This window comes from Dunckerocampus dactyliophorus, chromosome 6, assembly GCF_027744805.1.
Source record: "Dunckerocampus dactyliophorus isolate RoL2022-P2 chromosome 6, RoL_Ddac_1.1, whole genome shotgun sequence".
In the NCBI taxonomy this organism is placed as follows: domain Eukaryota; kingdom Metazoa; phylum Chordata; class Actinopteri; order Syngnathiformes; family Syngnathidae; genus Dunckerocampus; species Dunckerocampus dactyliophorus.
The window spans coordinates 14,514,785-14,534,477 of record NC_072824.1 but is presented as its reverse complement, the minus strand read 5'-3'; the positions used below and the strand labels follow the sequence as shown (position 1 = coordinate 14,534,477).

The window sequence follows — 19,693 nt, the reverse complement described above, 5'->3', positions numbered from 1 at the left end:
TGCTTCGGTATCTGGTACCATGGCTCCAATGTTTGAATCATTTCACAGAACCCTGGATTTTCAACCACCCTGTAGGGTCGCATGTCTTCAGCGGGAACGAGAGGTGCCTGGACAGTCAACGACCTTAAAAGGCGCTTCATGCTGGAAAACCCTCCAATGTGGCTGAATTACAACAATTCTGCCAAGATCACTGGGCCAAAATTCCTCCACATGAGAGTCATTGCAAGTTATCGCAAACGCTTCATTGCAGTTGTTGCTGCTGCTAAGGGTGGCCCAACCAGTTATTAGATTTACGGTGCTTTTCCACACAGGACCCATGTAGGTTTGAATTTTTTTCTCCCTTAATAATAAAAAGCTTCATTTAAAAACTGCATTTTGGGTTCAGTTGTGTTGTGTGACTATTATTTACATTTGTTTGATGATCTGAAACATGTAAGTGTGACAAACATGCAAAAAAATAAAAAATCAGGAATGGGGCAAACACTTTTTCACACTACTGTAATCAGAGAAAATAAACCATTTAAAACATAAATACAACTCGTTCCCGTGTGTGTTACAATAAACTTGTTCTGGACATGTGGACAGGAAGTGACGTCAGGGGTTCAGAGTTGAGTTTTAGCTGGATTACGGGCGCGATAGTAGACTGTGTTGTTGTTGTTGTTATTATTATGATTGTTATTATTGTGCCTGTTGTGAGTTAATTCAAACCTGCAATAAAAGCCTGTGTTCCGACATCAAATCTGGCGCCTGTTTCACTTAGCAACACCTAGTGACCAGTGTACAATATTGCATATTAAATGCGTTGTCTTAATGCCATATGTACTGAATGTATTTTAGTTCAGTTAGCCATTTTTATGCTGAAATGCTTCATTTAGGCAAAATACGTAAAAAGTGCATACTTTCCTTTTTACTAATAGGCTGTATTCAACCACAAAACAGCATGATTTATTAATAATATATTTTTGAAAAACCATGATAGCGTGAAGCAGCGAAATTTGAATTGCATTGTGGCGAGGGACGACTGCACTTGCATTTAAAGTGTCATAAGTGGTCAGCATCCAGCAGCTTTATCTACATATACATGCGTTCTAATGTTGGTGTGCTACTCAGTGGTCGGTGTGTTGTGCAATATACTTGTTAATAAATGACCATGTGGTCAAAGAGTTCTCCTTTCCACTTTCTCATGCACTCCAAATCATATTTCAAATTAAAATATATTCCTAATGTCAGCTAATAGTTTCCACACCTGCCTTTGTACTCTATTAAGTGTCTTATTGTTCTCATTTATATTCTCATTTACTTATTTTTATCTTATATTTTTCTTATTCTACTAAGTGTCTATGTGGAGAGGAAACAGTATTAACATCTAAATTGCATATGGATCAAACGGCAAACAGCACTGACTCGATGTACAGTAAAAAGCTAGACTTTAATAGAGTTTCTAGTCACTCTTACTTGGTGGGATTTTTGTGCGGAAGGCGGTGAGTGAAGAAGAAGGAATGACAGTCAGTTCCTCTTTCACTGTCCCAGAAGAGAGCTTGCTTGCAGAATGTATGAGACAATCATCTTTGGTGAAATATTTGTGACCACCATATATAGGAGTGTGAAGTCAGTCGTACAGGAGGAAGGATGTTGTGTAAGTCCTTGATTAGCACACAGTCACATACACCCACATTAGATGGGCCACTTTGCAGCAAGGGAAATGATCACTCCCTCATTCATCTGTGCATTTAAGAATAAGTCGCCACCATGGAAAGAATTGATTTCCCTGTCTGTTGACCCTTGTCGTGTTCATGCAAATTCTTGCTTAACTGATCAATAAATGTAACCTCTGAAATGGTTTGAGGTTTGAAGATCCAAACCGTCCTGCTCGCTTGATGTTGACTTCCTCCTCCGATTTTGGATCAATGTTTGCAATAAAAGTGACTGTTGTAATTATTAGATTTAGCTTTGGCTCCAGAACCCACCCCATCTCTCTTCAATTGCCCTTGTTCACTCTTGCCACTCGGGACACAATCCAGCCCTAAATATGCCTCACACAAATATTAAATGCATACAGTTGTGCATCGCTACTTTGCGGTTCAAATTTCACTGCTTCGCTTCATATTAATAAATGATCTCTGTTTTGTGGTTGACTACAGCCTATTATTAATTTTAAAAATCTTTATTTTTTATTTAAAAATTTTTTATTATTGGTCTAAATTGAGCATTTTCAAGCATAAAAATTGCTAAATGAACAAAAATACAAATACACTCCTGATCAAAATTTTAAGACCAGTTTAAAAATGGCAAGAATTTACATTTTGCATTGTCGGATGTTAAGGAGGTTCTAAGTAGAGCTTCAAAATGCAAAAAGAAGAAATGGGAGTGAAACAAATACGTTTTGGACTGATCAATTTATTGTAAACAACCATGAAACTAAAATATGCCGTTCTTCAGCTGATCAAAAGTTTAAAGTAAAACTGGACTTTTTTTTGGAATTTTGCCCATCATCCGCAATCCTTATGTGAGACATGAACACGTGTCTTTCTCTTTTCTGTGCATTCTAAAGATATAAAAACAGACAGGTCAGCACTGCACATAATGGGATCCACCTATGCCGCTACAAAGGTCGCTATTAAAACACCTCCAAAAACCAACAACGTTTTATGGTTTTCTATACTGTACATGCTGTGACCATGTAACAGTTACATTCATGATAACATGTAATACTTACAGTATTTTGCCGTGTTTTGGCCATTATAAGCATTACCGGAACTTCGAAGTATTCGGCGCATTGATTTCATATAGCAATATAGAAACATACACCTGCACCTAGCATTAACTTTTCCTGACTCAGAAGTGAAAACACAGCAGCAGTGGTGTCAGCTCAAATATGTAGCCTAACAGTTTTTTCTAGTGGTCTGAGGCATTGTGAGCTGATGCGCTGCAGTCGAGTCAGTGATGAAGGAACAGCACTAAGAAAACAGACTACCCTCACTATTTTATGGTTGGAAACACTAATAAGGATGGCATGAATGAGGTAGTTGAAATGTTTAACAACTATTTAGTAAATATTGGACCAAAACTGGAAGAAGAAATTCCAAAACTCTGGACAATGGACGAATGCAATGAAACCATAGATAGGAATCTCAATTCCATGTTTCTCACTGATGTAACTAAAAAGGAAATCACTGACATTGTCATAAATTTTAAAGCAAAAACATCAACTGATCGCAATGGAATCAAAATGCAAACCATTAAAAGAGTTATCCATGAGATTGTAGAACCGTTAACATATATTAGTAACATCATTTCAGACTGGAAAATTTCCTCACAAAATAAAAATAGCTGAAGTGGTTCCAATTTTCAAAAATGGAGATAAACATCAATTTACCGACCAGTTTCCTTATTACCCCAATGTTCTAAAATTATCGAGAAGCTATTTAATAACAACAAGTTGGGCAAATTTATTAATAATGAATTACTAGCAGGTAGTCAATTCGGATACAGAGCTAACATTTAAACTTCTATGGCACTGATTGAAATCACAGAGGAAATTACTAATTCTATAGACCAAAAAATGTGCAGTTGCAGTATTCATGGATCTTATAAAAGCCTTTAAGACAATTAATAACAATATTTTAACAACAAAATTAGAAACGTACAGAATCAGAGGATTAGTTTTGAATTGGGTTAAAAACTACCTAGCAAACAGGAAGCAATTTGTAAAGCTAGGAGAATACACATCTGCAAGTTTAAATATCACGTGTGGGGTACCCCAGGGGTCAATATTGGGACCAAAACTGTTCAATTTGGATATCAACGACATTTGTAAAGTGACAAAGGACTTTGTTGGTTGGTATTATTTGCGGATGATACCGCTGCCTTTTGTTCTGGGGAAAGCACACAAGAAGTAATTAAAAAGGTCAAGGATGAAATGGTCATATTAAAGACATGGTTTGATAAAAACAGATTATCCTTGAACTTAAAAACTAAAATAATGCTATTTGGAAATAGCAGAAAGGATACGTACGATCAAATACAAATAGACTGAGTGGATATTGAAAGAGTGAATAAAAATACATTTCTGTGGATCATAATAGATGAAAAAATGAGTTGGAAATCTCATATCAAAAATATACAACAAAAGCTGTTAAGATATACTTGAATATTGAATAAAGCAAAAATCTTTCTTGATCAAAAATCACTCCACACTCTTTACTGTTCTTTGGTATCACCATATCTAACTTATTGTGTGGAGATATGGGGTAATTATAAAAACAAACTTCACTCACTCAATACACTGCAAAAAAGATTGGGGAGGATAATTCATAAAGCCGCGTATAGTGAACATACAAACCCTTTACATTTAAAATCACAGATACTAAAATTTGCTGATTTAGTAAATTTTCAAATTGCTAAAATAATGCATGAAGTTAACAATAACTTGTTACCCAAAAACGCCATACAGTATTTCTCTATAAGAGAGGAGAAATATGATCTTAGAGGAAAATTCAACTTAAAACACTTATATACGAGAACAACGCTGAAAACCCACGGCATTTCAGTATGTGGAATTAAATTATGGAACGGATTGAGCAAGGAACTCAAACAATGTACCAAAATGAGCAAATTAAAAAAACAATACAAGCAGTTGATGTTTGCAAAATACAAGGCAGAAGAGTCTTGATTATATTTATTGTTCTGTCATGCTTGTTTTTTTTTAAATATTATTTATTTATTTTTGCACTGATTGTTATATGGAATAATATTACATGGAATACAGGAAGTGAATAATATGTACTGCACAAGATGTGGAATGGATGGGGGGTAGGATTAAATAAGCTTTGCTTCTTCCTACTCCTTTTGGACATGTGGAACTGTCAAATGATTCATGAGATGTGTTCCATTGTAACCTGCATGCATGTTAAAAAAAATTAAACCAAAGCCAGCCGGCGTGTTTAATTAAAGTTCAAGTCATGTTTTATCAGATAGAATTAGTCACAGACTTGATTTTAGATATTTCAAAATTTTGTAACATTCCTACTTTAAGGTGTGGGCATAGCTATAGCATACTGTAGCTATGTGAGCTACAGTGCTAACATTTTTACATATTTTAACAGCAACATAATCATAGGTTAGCATATTTACCAAAGAAAAACAAAATGAGGGCCCTAGGAAATCCGTTTTTAGAAATGTGCCTCTTGTCCTTATTTCACTCAGAACTCGTAAAATGCTAATTTGCATTAACAAGCAGTAAAACACACTCATACAGCCTGAGTCGCACACACACAGCCGCACTAGCATGCTCTGCTAACCGAAGCTAACCCACTAGCGTCCATTCATGCTCCGTAAGCGGAGTTGCAAAGTATTTTTCACCAACTTTTGCCGGTGTTTCGACATTTTAGTTAGGAAGTGGTGGGCTAGTGTTTGTGATGAGACTCCACCACCATTGAACGGTCCACCGAGGAAATACTTCCCCACACAAACGTTCCTTCTCCTTATGATGACAGGATTTCATTCACATTGTCAGTTTCCACGAGATCCTGCATTCAACAGTAGATTCCGTTTTTATTGGTCAATTTTGCGATTTCCATGGAAATCATAGGGCCCTACATACAGTAATTATCAAACGTTAAGCTCCCACATCTGTGGCTGAATGACAGATACTTGGCAGAGTTCCATGCAGTATTTTAGGATGTTTACTGAATTTTTTTTTGGTTTGTTTGTTTGTTTGTTTTTTACAAAGAATATGCAACAAAAAAGAGCCTTCCTGCAAATTAACCAATCATCATATTGAAGATTCTCAAGTAGTCCTAAATGACTGACTATTCTTGCTGGGCTACTGTCCAGGACTACCATTTTGAGTTGTATGTCTTGTACAGGCAGGTCAACAACATGCATCTTGGCAACTGTTTGGATGTATTTCAGTCAAACTGAGGGGGAACTATGCTGTGGAGGCGCATTGTCGTTTCTCAACATTGAGTCAGAGTGTGAAACATGCCAAAAATACACAGCGGGTGAAAATGTGGATGTTTTCAAAGCAGCCATGTGTGATATATTCTATTTGTGTTTTATAGTATTTATGGTATGCTATACTGCAAAATATTTTTACACGAAGGTTTGTCTGAAATAACACCTATTCACTATTGACTAGATTGTGTTTGTTATAAAATGATACAGCTGCCTATTCGCTCTTGTTAGGATTTTTTCATTCCTGTCTGTACTCAAAAGCAATAAGTGTGCTCCATCCAAGTAGTGCGGCTCACTAGCTAATGAAGCATCTTTTCCACACATGCGTTTAGACGTAATAGAGTATTGAATGCACTTTGTCATGCGTGTATTTGCAACACCAGTGAACTTGCCAGGTAGGAGTAACACTGCACCAAGGCGAGTCTCACAATTCTAGTGCCTTGTGGAAGGAAGGCTCAACCATGGTGACAGTGTCACTACTCAGAGGAGGGCTATACACTGAGTTGTGAAGGTGTTTGGTTGAACCCTTTGGGCATTTGTTGGCAAGGCTACTTTCCAAGTCACGTGATTAGAAATGGATGACACCGCTGAGATGCCTCGGCTTTGCTTTGACATGTGACTCTGTGGAATCTGTGTGACCTCAGTGAGTGGGCTGCTAGTTCACTCTTACATCTAACCTGCTATTGATAACCCTTTATTGATGTCATAAGTAGTCAACGAGAGTTGTGGTTGCTCACAGAGTTGACATCACGTAGGCCTGTCACGTATTTGATAAATCGATGATCCATCCATCCATTTTTCTATGCCGCTTATCCTCACTAGGGTCGTGGGGGTATGTTGGAGTCTTTCTCAGCTGACTTTGGGCGAGAGGCAGGGTACACCCTGGACTGGTCGCCAGCCAATCACAGTGCACATATAGACAAACAACCATTCACACTCACATTCATACCTATGGACAATTTAGCCAGTTAAGCTAACATGCATGTTTTTGGAATGTGGGAGGAAACCGGAGTACCCGGAGAAAACCCACGCACGCACGTGGAGAAAATGCAAACTCCACAGAGATGCCCAAGTGGAGATTTGAACCCAGATCTTCCCGATTTCCTGGCTGTGTGGCCAACATGCAATAAATCGATTAATCGAACGGTAAAAAAAAAACAAAAAACAATCATTTAGCTCTCCTTGATAAATTTATATGTGCATGTGTGTTTTTCTCTCTCTCCTCTCTCTTTACCGCACTGATTGCATGACAAGAGGGTTAGTTCTGCATATTGGTGAAGTCAGTTTCATCTTGGACGTTGGATATTCGTCTCTGTTGCTGTTAATTTCACATTGGTAGTTGGATATTCAGCTCCTTAGGAACAGCGGTAGTTCCCCCTCAATGTGCCTGGACTTCGCGCTATGGTGCGGTGAGCTTGCACGGTAAGAGTGTGTAGAAATATTTCCCCAGCGGCAGCGGCTCAGGCTGTATGAGTTGTCATTTAGTGCTTCTTGATGTAACCCATCCAACGTGTTAGCCACGGCTTCAAGAGGCACGCGATAACTATCTCACTTAGCCATAGTCAAAACAGATTTTCAACACACATCACACTTCACAATTCCGGCCTTCAAAATAAGAGCGGCACACATCCTGTCTATTAGTGGTAATAAAATAGGAGTGTCATAAAAATAGCTTACATTAATAAAGCTATTACAATTGCATCTGCAATTTTATTTTAAAGCTCTTGACATTCCAATTACGTTAAATACTGATACGTTACCTTTTTTCTCCAGCTATTTGTTCCTTATAGCAGCGCTTTCAGTTCCTTTTCTCCTGTTGTTTCCCCGTGACTAAGTCCGGGAGGTTGTTTTTGTTGTACTTTGCTTTATTCATATGTTTTTTGTTTTGCCTGGTGTTATTCATTTTTGGATAAAAATTTTTGTTACAGAACATCCGACTCTGCAGTTTTGGATTCCGGATCTCGGCTTAGCCGAAACCATTACACTGTTGCGAGTAACGTTAAACGTCTTTATAATTAAAAGAGCTAAAAAATACACATCCATATAAAGCCTGCCGTGCTTAGATCCAATGCTTTATTTTCTTTTTTTATGGAAAAATGTCAAAACAGTAATTTAAGTATGAACGTGTTAAAAACAGGATGTGAACAATTTATCAGTAATTGCTGAGCCATAGAGAAGGGGTAGAAATAAATATGTCCTGCTTCTTCCTGCATTTATAGCTCTTTGTCAGGGTTGAACGCGTGACGTGATGTTAGGCCTGTCACGATAACAAATTTTGCTGGACGATAGTTCTACAAATTGCAGTCGATAAATGATACTATTGACGTTTTTTGGACCATTTATTCATTGATTGTATGGCATAATAATGCAAGTACATTATATCAACGTAGTTAACGTTGAGTGATCAAGCAGGAAAAACAGGCAAGAACAAAAATACACTCACCGCAAACGGTGGCTAAACTAGCGGGAACAGAGCTAGCATGGGAAACGTAGGACCAGAAAGAAGCTAACATGGAAGCGGGTGCTAGAGTGAGCATGTGACTGGTGAGTAGCTGGCAACAATCTGGCACCGGAGAGAAGTCTGGCAGCTACATATAATGCCCGGCGGTAATTGGCTGCAGGTGTGAATGATTAGGCTCTCAGCAGGCACAGGAGGTGTACTGCAACATATCACAGGCAGAGGGCAGCAAAGCAGGACACAGCTCATGACACAGTTTAATTTGGTGGAAGTTGATGAGTCATGCCTGTTGAGTGGGGTGCACAGATGACTTCATGTAAAGGAAACTGTTGTGTTTACAGTGTGGTTGGCACATGTGGAGTTGAATAAACGTAGCCGACACGTCCTCTCCAAAGAGCACAAGTTCGTGAGTGTTTGTCCTGTAAAGAGTGACTTTAGATGCCCTACACCAGGGGGACGTCCAAACTTTTTTTTATTGAGGGCCAAATCCAGAAAAATAAAGGGCCGGGCCTATAAGTTTACCTATTACCTATAAGTAATTGAATAGATAATAGATATATGCATAAATCTATTATGCTCTCTAGCAATAACGCAGCACATTTTTTTACGATATAATAGTGTTTCGCAATTATTGTTTGTTTTTTCCAAAGGAGAAATATGGAACAATAGACAAATTGAATTACTTAAAGTGTATGCATGAAAGTATAAAATTCATTCATAATTGATTTTATTTTATGAATTCATTTATTTAAACCACATAACTTACATTCTATTCCATTCCATGTTCCTCCGCTTATCCGGGTCTGGCTCGCGGGGGCAGCAGTCTTAGTAGGGAAGCCCAGACTTCCCGGTCCCCAACCACCTCCTCCAGCTCCACCGGGAGGACACCAAGGCGTTCCCAGGTCAGCTGTGAGACATAGTCCCTCCAGCGTGTCCTAGGTCTTCCCCGGGGCCTTCTCCCGGCTGGGCATGCCCGAAAGACTTCACCAGGGAGGCGTCTGGGAGGCATCTGGACTATATGCCCGAGCCACCTCAGCTGGCTCCTCTCGATGTGAAGGAGCAGCGGCTCTACTCTGAGCTCCTCCCGGATGACCGAGCTCCTCACCCTATCCCTTAGGGTGAGTCCCGCTACCCTACGAAGAAAACTCATTTCAGCCGCTTGTATCCGTGATCTTGTTCTTTCGGTCATGACCCAAAGCTCATGACCATAGGTGAGGGTGGGAACATAGATCGAACGGTTCGGCTCAGCTCTCTCTTCACCACGACGGTCTGGTACAGCGACCGCATTACTGTAGACGCTGCGCCGATCAGCCTATCGACCTCACGCTCCAACCTTCCCTCATTCGTGAACAAGACCCCGAGATACTTGAACTCCTCCACCTGGGGCAGGACCTCATTCCCAACCCAGAGGGAGCAATCCACCCTTTTCCGACTGAGAACCATGGCCTCAGATTTGGAGGTGCTGAGTCTCATCCCAGAAGCTTCACACTCACATGCAAACCGGAGCACCCCCAACAGGACACCGCGAGGGACACGGTTGAATGCCTTTTCCAAGTCCACAAAGCACATGTAGACCGGTTGGGCAAACTCCCAAGGACCCTCCAGTACTCTTGCAAGGGTGTAGAGCTGGTCCAGTGTTCCGCGACCAGGACAAAAATCACATTTCACCTCCTGTAGCCGAGGTTCGATTAACGGTCGTACCCTTCTCTCCAGCACCCTGGAATAGACTTTCCCAGGGAGGCTGAGGAGTGTGATCCCCCTATAGTTGGAACACACCCTCCGGTCACCCCTCTTGAAAAGGGGGACCACCACCCCAGTCTGCCAATCCAGAGGTACTGTTCCCGACTTCCATGCAATGTTGAAGAGACGTGTCAGCCAAGACAGTCCCACAACATCCAGAGCCTTGAGGAATTCAGGGCGAAAGTCATCCACCCTCGGAGCTTTGCCACTGAGGAGTGTTTTGATTACCCCAGATACCTCAGCCACGGTGATGGAACTGTCCGCGTTTGTGTCCTCAGCCTCGACGAACAGGAGACTCTGCCAAACGTTCCCAGCACACCCTCACTATACGTTTGGGTCTCCCAGGTCTGTCCGGCATCCTCCCCCGCCATCTAATCCAGCTCATCACCAGGTGGTGATCAGTTGACAGCTCAGTCCCTCTCTTTACCAGCGTGTCCCGAACATGCGGACACAGGTCTGATGATACGACTACAAAGTCGATCATAGACCTGCGGCCTAGGGTGTCCTGGTGCCATGTGCACTTATGGACATCCTTATGTTCGAAGATGGTGTTTGTGATGGACAAACTGTGGTTCGCACAGAAGTCCAACAACATCACACCGCACGGGTTCAGATCGGGGAGGTCGTTCCTCCCAATCATGCCCCTCCAGGTCACACTGTCATTGCCCACATGGGCGTTGAAGTCTCCCAGCAAAACGACGGAGTCACCAGTTGGGGTGCTCTCCATCACCCCTCTGATGGACTCCAAGAAGGCTGGGTACTCTGAATTACCGTTCCGCGCGTACGCGGGACCCTTTCCCCAACCCGAAGGCGTAGGGAAATGACCCTCTCGTTAACCGGGGATGACTTCAACACAGAGGCACCGAGCCGGGGGGCTATTAATAAGCCCACACCAGCTCGCCGCCTCTCCCCTGCAGCAACTCCAGAGTAGAACAAGGTCCAGCCCCTCTCGAGGAGTTTGGATCCAGAACCCAAACTGTGGGTCGAGGTGTGTCCGACTATATCTAGTCGGAATGTCTCAACCTCTCTCACAAGTTCGGGTTCCTTCCCCGCCAGAGAAGTGACATTCCATGTCCCAAGAACCAGATTTGGCCGCCGAAGACCAGGTCGCCTAGCCGCCCGCCCTCAAACGCCACCCAAAACTTCGAAGAAGCCCAAAATGTAAACGAAGAATTGCTGACATGTTGTCTTGGCTATGTACAGTGATTTCCTTGACATCATAAACACTGTCCTGAGCTCTGCGTGGCGTGCTGCTCTGATCATTATGGCTCCTGTAGACGTGACACTGCAAAGATACAGTCGCCATCTGGTGTTGAAACTGAGAAGTGCAACAGAGTTGATTTCAAGCTTCTTGTACAGGCCATATTCAGTTATACTTTATATTCAGAATTTGCCACGGGCCAATAAAAACTGTGGCCCACAGATCATAGTCTGGACACCACTGCCCTACACCTTGGACACTACACTCGATTCAGTCTGCCTGTTACGTCATCGCCACGCTTTATACTGGTGTTGGACCACATTGAGTCATACAAGTCCTTTGAAGATTAAGTCCAACTTTAAGCCTTTCAAACTCATGGATCGGAGCTTCAGGACATGATAAAAGTTATGTAGGATATAAATTCACTTTAATATCTGTCGGCCGATTAAATTTCGTTAAAATCTGATACGAAATATGCTAATTTTGCCCCGGAATTACTGTGTACATGCAATTTGTAGTGTGGCGTGGAAACGAATAGAGCATGCCGCTGCACTGCAAGTACGAGCCCTACATGGAAAATTATGACACTTGATTTTCTTCCCTGGACTTTGATTATCAAAAAATCTTCACAGCTTTTGTCTTGACTCAATGTTAAAGCAATGGGAACCAAAGGAACCAATGAAATTTGTAACTTCTTTAATACTTGGGGTAGAGAAGTGAATGAGTTATCAAATCAAAATTCAAGTCATGTTTTATCAGATGGAATTAATCACAGACTTGATTTAATTCACCCTGTTAATTCATTCATTGTTAATTCAACCTGAAGTGTTGGGTTTGACTTTATTCAAATAAAATGTGCATTTGCTATTGTTGTTTACTTGTTTTGTTTATAGCCATAGTTAATTTATACCTGATTCCCTTACAAAAAAACAAGGGGACTCCAGGAAACTTCCATCTGCACTGTCCAGTATCCAGGTACAGTCAAACCTGTCTATAGTGGCTGCTGAAGTTAAACGGCAAAAGTGGCGACTATAGACATGTGGCCACTATAGACAGGTTGGCGGCCATTTTGAATTTGTGCGCGCACATATTAACATGTTCACAAAAATTAAAAATGTAGTGTTAAAAAATAATTTGAAAAATTAAATCAAAGAAGGTAATAAAATTATAAAAATATAAGTAGCGGAGCAAAACCCAAAGAGACAGAGGGGAAAACGCTCTGTTGACACATAAACAGGTAGGTAAATCTAGGTAACAGCTCCGGTGAGGAAACTAGTAATATCAATAACAACAATAACAACGCCGCACATTCGACGGCGCTGGCCTTTTATGGCGCTGGCCACAAATGTTAATTGACCGCAGCTGCGTGGCCACCAGGCGAGAAGCGGCTGCCTCTTCCTCCCCGGAGAAGGCACAGCCCGCCAAAATAAGAGCGCAGGACAGGGGACGCTTGCTCCTGTCCTGCAGAACGTCACAAATTTCGATCTTTGATTTTTTTTTTTAACACGATTTTAAAAGCAAGAAATATAAATTTTAGTGAACAAGCCTGATGAATGGGATCTAACAGGATACACGTGAAGCAGTCATGAATGGGTGTGTACGTGAACAATAGAGTGCGGAGGAGGTGCGAAGATCATAGTAAACTAACAATACCCTCGCTCCTCTCTTATTGAATGGGCTTCTAATCTCTAATTAGTCTGCAATTAAGTGAAATTTTAGATGTTTTATTCGGCTGTTTTGGCCATTTTAGAATCTATTCACGGCGGCATTGCAAAGTGGGAAGATTACCGTTTTGGCCGTCATTGGATCTTTTCAGGGCGGCATTGCAAAGTAAGAAGATGGCTTTTTTCATGTCGAACAACTGACAGTTTGTGTAGATCTTGTGAATGATTGTGACTGAGCTAGGACTCAGTAATTAAAGTCTACACACGACAGCTTCATTGCTTAAAAAACGAAACTTTTTCGTGCATGAAGCTTCTGCTTGAGTCGGTATTTTGGCCACTATATGTGGTCAGATATTGACCAAGGGATACAAAATGGGTGGTCGCGTTAGACAGGTGACCGCCATACACAGGGTCTAGAACACGCAAATTTTCTGCGGCGGATTTTTCAGTGCCCGCTATAGGCAGGTGGCTGTTCTCTACAGGTGGCCGCTAAGACAGGTTTGACTGTATTTATTTTACAATCAGACTATCGTATCGTTCAAAAAATGAACCGATATCGTCCTTGAATCATATCAGCAACCATGGAGCCTGAATTGAATTGTTATTAAAACTAATCGTTACAAGTCTACTAAAAGCACTTTTAAACTGTCTAAATTCCAGCATTAGGCTAGATTTTGGCCAACACACTTCCAATACACTATTGTGGGACTTCCTGAGATTTATTTAAAATGGTAAAAATGGTGTAATATGAGACCTTTTTAAAAGAAAGACTTCTCCATATGCTCTGATGTTGACACTGTATGATGATACAGTACATATACTGTAGATTATACACATTGATGCAATGTTAGCGTAACATGTTTAGGCATTAGGTACTATTAGTCATCTGAATTAGCAGTAGACCTTTACTGTATGTGGCAACAGTGCATTAAATTTTCTATGCATTTGTATGACGTATTACAAGAACAGTCTCTTATCTGATATATTGTCGTTTTTCTCTGTGGTTCCTAACTGTCTGCAGACTGCGTTTAGCACTAGACTCTACACCACTTGAGCTCTCTGTCCATTAGTAAAGCTACAGGATTTCATTATCTAAGTGGCTGGGTCGGCGGGTTTTTATATGTACCCGTATGTGCTTCTCTCAAGGGAGCCGAATTAGGCTTTTAGATTACTCTTGAAATATTTACTATACATGGTGAAAGACGTCGGGTAAAATTGAAGCATAACCCCGGTTATCATTAAAGAAAAATGCGCCCACAGTAAGTGAAATGAACAATGTGAAGCTGTCATAGAAGAAAATCAGGCTATTGACTGAGCTGGTGTCATGTTTCTCTGCTGCTGCCATTCCTGCCACACACACCCCCTCAGCTCCACATTGATTTTATGAACCACAAGTCAACAACGGCGTCAAAGCTCTCAAGACAGTAATGACTGAATGGACGTGTTGGCCACTGTTTATGACATTTTAGAGAGACTTGTGCAGGGACTCTCATTTCTCCAGTAATACTGAATGTCTGCAATTGGATATTTTGAGCTTCAAGACTAGGCTGGTTCCTTGTTCCTGTTTGTGACTGTGACTTTGATAAAGACAGAAGTAGACAAGTAAGTTGAGATGTACAGTATTTTGCTGCCCTTGGGTTGACAAACGGTCAATGTGTGTAATATGAATAGAATTTCCTGTCAGCATTTTTCACGTTTCACTTTTTTTGGAAAATGGATATAACTGAGTGGAATTACGGTTGAGTCTAATATTTCTTTAGCCATTATTGCTATGCGGATGAAGGGGGATCTCATCTAATCTAACCAGCTGGAGGCACACATGATTGATCTCATCCGCTGTCACTTAACAATGCCATATCAGTTTCTTTTTCATTACACATTGACATGTTAACCAGATGCCAGTAATTGATTTCTAATTAATACCTGGCTGACTTGATGTTTCTTTGCCACATCCTCAGCCTCTAGCTAATTAGATCAGTCATACCCATGTGTATTTAGATAAACCAATAAGCTAATGATGGATGGCATGTGGCAGCTGGGTTAGGATGTTTTCAAATTAAATAATGAATTGAATTTCATTCTTAAAATAAACATCCATGCACCTGAGTACATTTCCACTGGAACCATTTTGCTGCTTGTATGGCTGTTGTTAATTTACTTTAGTTTTACTTTTGTGTGACCAGAAATGTATATTCTTTTCACCTTTTTTTTCCCCACTGAGTAAAAACAAGGACCTTTACGAACCACCTTAGGGATTTTCTTAAAATAGAAGTTGGCAGCATTTTTGGAGAAAATCAACCTGGATGAGAGCCAGTTGCTTGAAGCTGTGGTTGCATAGAATGGAATAGTTTCCTATGGCAGACAGTAACTTTCATGGCATTATTTTCTCTTCTCCAGAACATTGTCAGGATGGCATCACAGGAGGGGGACGGGCCACCTCGCAATGGGAGCCCGTCGAATAGTCGCCTCAAAAGCAAGAAGCCGCCCAGTCTTGTCATAGCCATACCTAAACCTGAGGAGTTGATGTCCCATGACCCAACTAAGCAAGTAGGTTGACTACCTTAATGGAATTTCAATATGCATACCACTTTCGAATGGTTGTCACTAGGTGGTGTCACGAGACACTCAGGAGACGAGATAGTAAACGAGATTGGGTCCACCGGAGGAGACAAACTTTTACCATTAAATTTAAGAAAAGTACAATGAAAAAATATGACTGGACAAACAAACTTTTTTATTTAACCGAGTCACAAAACCATCCAGGTGCGTTTTGAAAATGTCTACCGTACATTTTTTTAGCTCAAATAAACCACTGTAATAATGATAATAATAATAATAATAAGGGCTGTCAAAGTTAACGGGTTAATGGAAATTTCCTTCAGCGGCACTTTTTTTTGTTTGTTTGTTTGTTTGACCTTTGGCCCAGGCTGTTGTTTGAGGAAACAGCAGTGGATGTGGAGCCACAAGCCGGAACAAATATTGAGCAGAAATGGACAAAGAAAAGGGTATTTTGAATGATAACTTTAGCTTCAAAGCCCTGGCACATGGCTCTTGCAACATGACTAAAGTTATTTGTATACAGTATACTGTCGCTGTGAGTTGAGCTGTCACAGAGTACGTCGACTGCCAGAGAGAGAAGGTACTGGAGAAGTAACGGAATTTTTAAATTGTCATTTATACAGTGGTCTATATGTGCAGCGTAGGAGAGAGTGAGATGATGCATTCAAGGACCGTCGAACAAAGTGGGACAAGCTTGCATTAAACATGCAAAAACTGTCGGATTTCTAATTGTATATTATTTTTTTTATAAAAAATGGCCCATATTTCCAAAGTTAATATCTCTTTACATAAAATTGTATGTAGTTATTTACAAATAATTTTATTTTGTTTTAAAAATTATTTAAAAAAAAAAAAAATTATCATTGCGCTTGAACGTTTCCCGTGGCCTGGTGGTTGGGGATCCCTGCCTAACTGCATACTTGGGGATATGATGTGCTCTTGTACACATTCAAAATACTGTATTTTTAATTCCTGAATTTTTCAGTATTGAAAATACTGTAAGAATGCCCACTTTTATAGAATTGCTTCATTATTTTATAATGTAAGATTAATGTCTACATCAACAAATGTGATCGTTAAATCGTATTGAATTGTATCGTGTGTACACTGTCTTGAATTGTTCTGTTTTTAAAATATTTCATTTTTAAATCATATCTTAACCTGTGTATCTAGAAGCGTATCGACTCATTTACCAAAAAGAGATTTACATCCCTATTTATTAGCGATAAAAACCTCTATCTGTGATTGATTGTGATTAATTGAGTTAACTATGGACAAAATGCAATAATCATGATTATTTTAATGCAGGGGTGCTCACACTTTTTTAGCCTGCGGGCTATTTTTAAAATGACCAAGTCCCAAAGATCAACCTACTACTATAAATATATAAGGTATATATATTTACTATATTTATTTAAAAAAAATATGAGTGTGTATTTATGTACGTTCTACATGTACATCAGGAGTGCATGCAAGTACAAGTCAAAATGATCTACCTCTTCTATAAAACATATACAAAATGTAACCAGTAAACTCTGAAATTCTATTGTAAATATGAATGATAAGTATTTTGTAACCAGTAAACTCTGAAATGCTATTGTAAATATGAATGATAAGTATTTTACATTCACATTTTCAAAGTTTACAGGTAATCAAAGTACAAGTAGTTGCTATCATAATTCACTTCAATATGGAAATAAAGATAATTCCACATAACTCCTAAATAGTTGTGTACATAACCTGAGTACTGGTAATATGTCAGTCAAATTAGCTATGTAACGTTCATTAGGGCACACAGTTCATGTATTACAGTTAGCATTTGCTATCAAACATTACCGATATACAAGAATTTAAAATGATGATGCAAAAGACAATGAGGCCGAAGTCAAGGCAACATATTGAAAAGGTTTCACCAATGGGCACATTTTTAATTTCGTCGTGAAATAATAGTTTAAGAAGTGAACGTGTAGAAAACACTGATTTCTGTAGGAGAGTTCATGACGCCAAGCAAAGCCAGTAAACAATACAACAGGGGTCACCAACGTTTTTCCTTGTGAGAGCTATTTTTACAAAATGAAAATGGCCAAGAGCTACTCATTTTTGTAACATTTATTTTCAGAGCTTATTTTAAACCCAAACAAAGCGAATATGCTTGTTTTACCAGAACATTAACAAAATGCTCCACAACTCACCATACTCTCGTGTCCACAACTCACATTTTATGTTTCAGAATGGATTTCTTTCTACTGTTCTCACATTATTAACTGAAAAGCAGGCTTGCGGGCACCTCATGTGGTCGTGGGGGGCTACCTGGTGCCCGCGGGCACCACGTTGGTGACCCCTGCAATACACTTTTTTTCTACATAACTAGCCGCTACAAGTGAACAGATTATTGTTATAGATATAGACATCTTACCGCAGAGTTAGTTCATCCATAATCACAATAATAAAGATGAAAGTTGCATCTTCATATGTAGCTTGAAACGCTGCGGGGGAGCAAGCGCCAATCAGGAGGGGAGCTTAATGTCAGCTGACTGATGTCATATGACAACTACAAAGTGACATTTACGTGATCTACCCAAACTACCTTGGCGATCTACCGGCAGCTCGCGATCGACGTAATGGCCACCCCTGTTTTAATCGATTGACAGCTGTAATAATGCAACTTTACAGAGTGAAAGATGACATATTAAAAGGACATATTCCTTTAATATGTCATCTTAGGATTACATTCCTTTACTAAAGGACCTTTAGTATGTCATCTTTCACGCTAAAGAATTGGCGTTTTTGAAATGTATTTTTTCATAGGGAAATTCGGACTGTTATCTTTTATTTCCGTGCCACGCTCCACAGAAGGTCCCGGCGCTACACTTTGGACACCCTTGCTTGTTTTGCCCGCAAGGCGAGGTGCTGCCAGTGAAGTAGGAATCCAAGCTCTGCCTGTTTCTGTCGGGTTGCATTGTGTAGGTTTTAGAGCTTTCAGGTCGGCATTGCAGTGCTGCTGCACAATCAGAGGTGGAGATCCTGCGTGGTGGATACACCTTTGTTGATCGTGTGTATTTAATTACTGAATAAATGCATGACGCAAGAAAATATACTCACTAAATATAGCGACCATGCCGCTAAATTGTCAACACGGATCTCCTCTAAGTATGAGGCTTTTTATGAAGCGGAGTTGTGGTCGCCACAGTACGCCCTCATGTCAAACATGCTCCAAGAAGCCCCGGTGCTGCCCGAAGGTCAGGAGAACCAAAGTATAGAGCGAGAGAGCCACTTGCTGTGGCCGCCATGTTGCACTGTAGTCAGACACCTGCTCCGAGCAGACCCGGTGCTGCCATTTTGGTTTGGTTTGGTTTAGTTTATTTGAACATGAAGGTTACAATGGAATACATCTCATGAATCATTTTTTCACAGTTCCACTTGTCCAAAAGGAGTAGGAAGAAGCAAAGCTTATTTAATCCTACCCCCCATCCATTCTACATCTAGTACAGTACATGTAGTTCACTTCCTGCATTCCATGTCATGTTTTCTGTGATCGTCAGGATAATACATAATAAATAACGGTGAGACACCCCTCCCAAAGAAAAAATATATATATATATATATATATATATATATATATACATATACATTAATAATAATAATAATAATAATAATAATAATAATAATAGATAAATAAATAAAGGCTTAAAATAAATATGAATAAAGAACAAAACTTTTTTTTTTATAAACAAAAAAAACAAAAAAAATAACAAACCTGACAGAACATCATTGTGATGGTCAAGACTCTTCTGCCTTGTATTTTGCAAACATCAACTGCTTGTATTGTTTTTTTAATTCGCTCATTTTGGTACATTGTTTGAGTTCCTTACTCAATCTGTTCCATAATTTAATTCCACACACGGAAATGCTGTGGGTTTTCAGCGTTGTTCTCGCATATAAATGTTTTAAGTTTAATTTTCCTCTAAGATCATATTTCTCCTCTCTGATTGAGAAATACTTTATTAGGTTTTTGGGTAACGAGTTGTTATTAACTTTATACATTATTCTAGCGGTTTGAAAGTGTACTAAATCTGCAAATTTTAATATCTGTGATTTTAAAAATAGAGGGTTTGT

At 39.8% G+C, this 19,693-nt stretch overlaps 1 protein-coding gene across 5 annotated transcripts in view; it reads left to right on the top strand.

The window, feature by feature from the left end:
* Nucleotides 1–19,693, top strand: part of LOC129183106 (inactive rhomboid protein 2-like) — a 62,243-nt gene that overhangs the window by 4,291 nt on the left and 38,259 nt on the right. For 3 of the 5 annotated variants that reach the window (XR_008570748.1, XM_054779982.1, XM_054779976.1), the window contains exon 2: nt 15,416–15,565. The exons of 1 other annotated variant lie outside the window; for it this stretch is intronic. Coding sequence is in view for 3 of the 4 variants with exons in the window: in XM_054779982.1 (XP_054635957.1) it covers nt 15,428–15,565 (138 nt within the window). In the remaining variant the exon portion in view is untranslated. Of the gene's footprint in view, nt 1–14,298; nt 14,621–15,415; nt 15,566–19,693 lie in introns of those variants that run through there. One more of the 5 variants, XM_054779977.1, reaches the window with a different exon arrangement.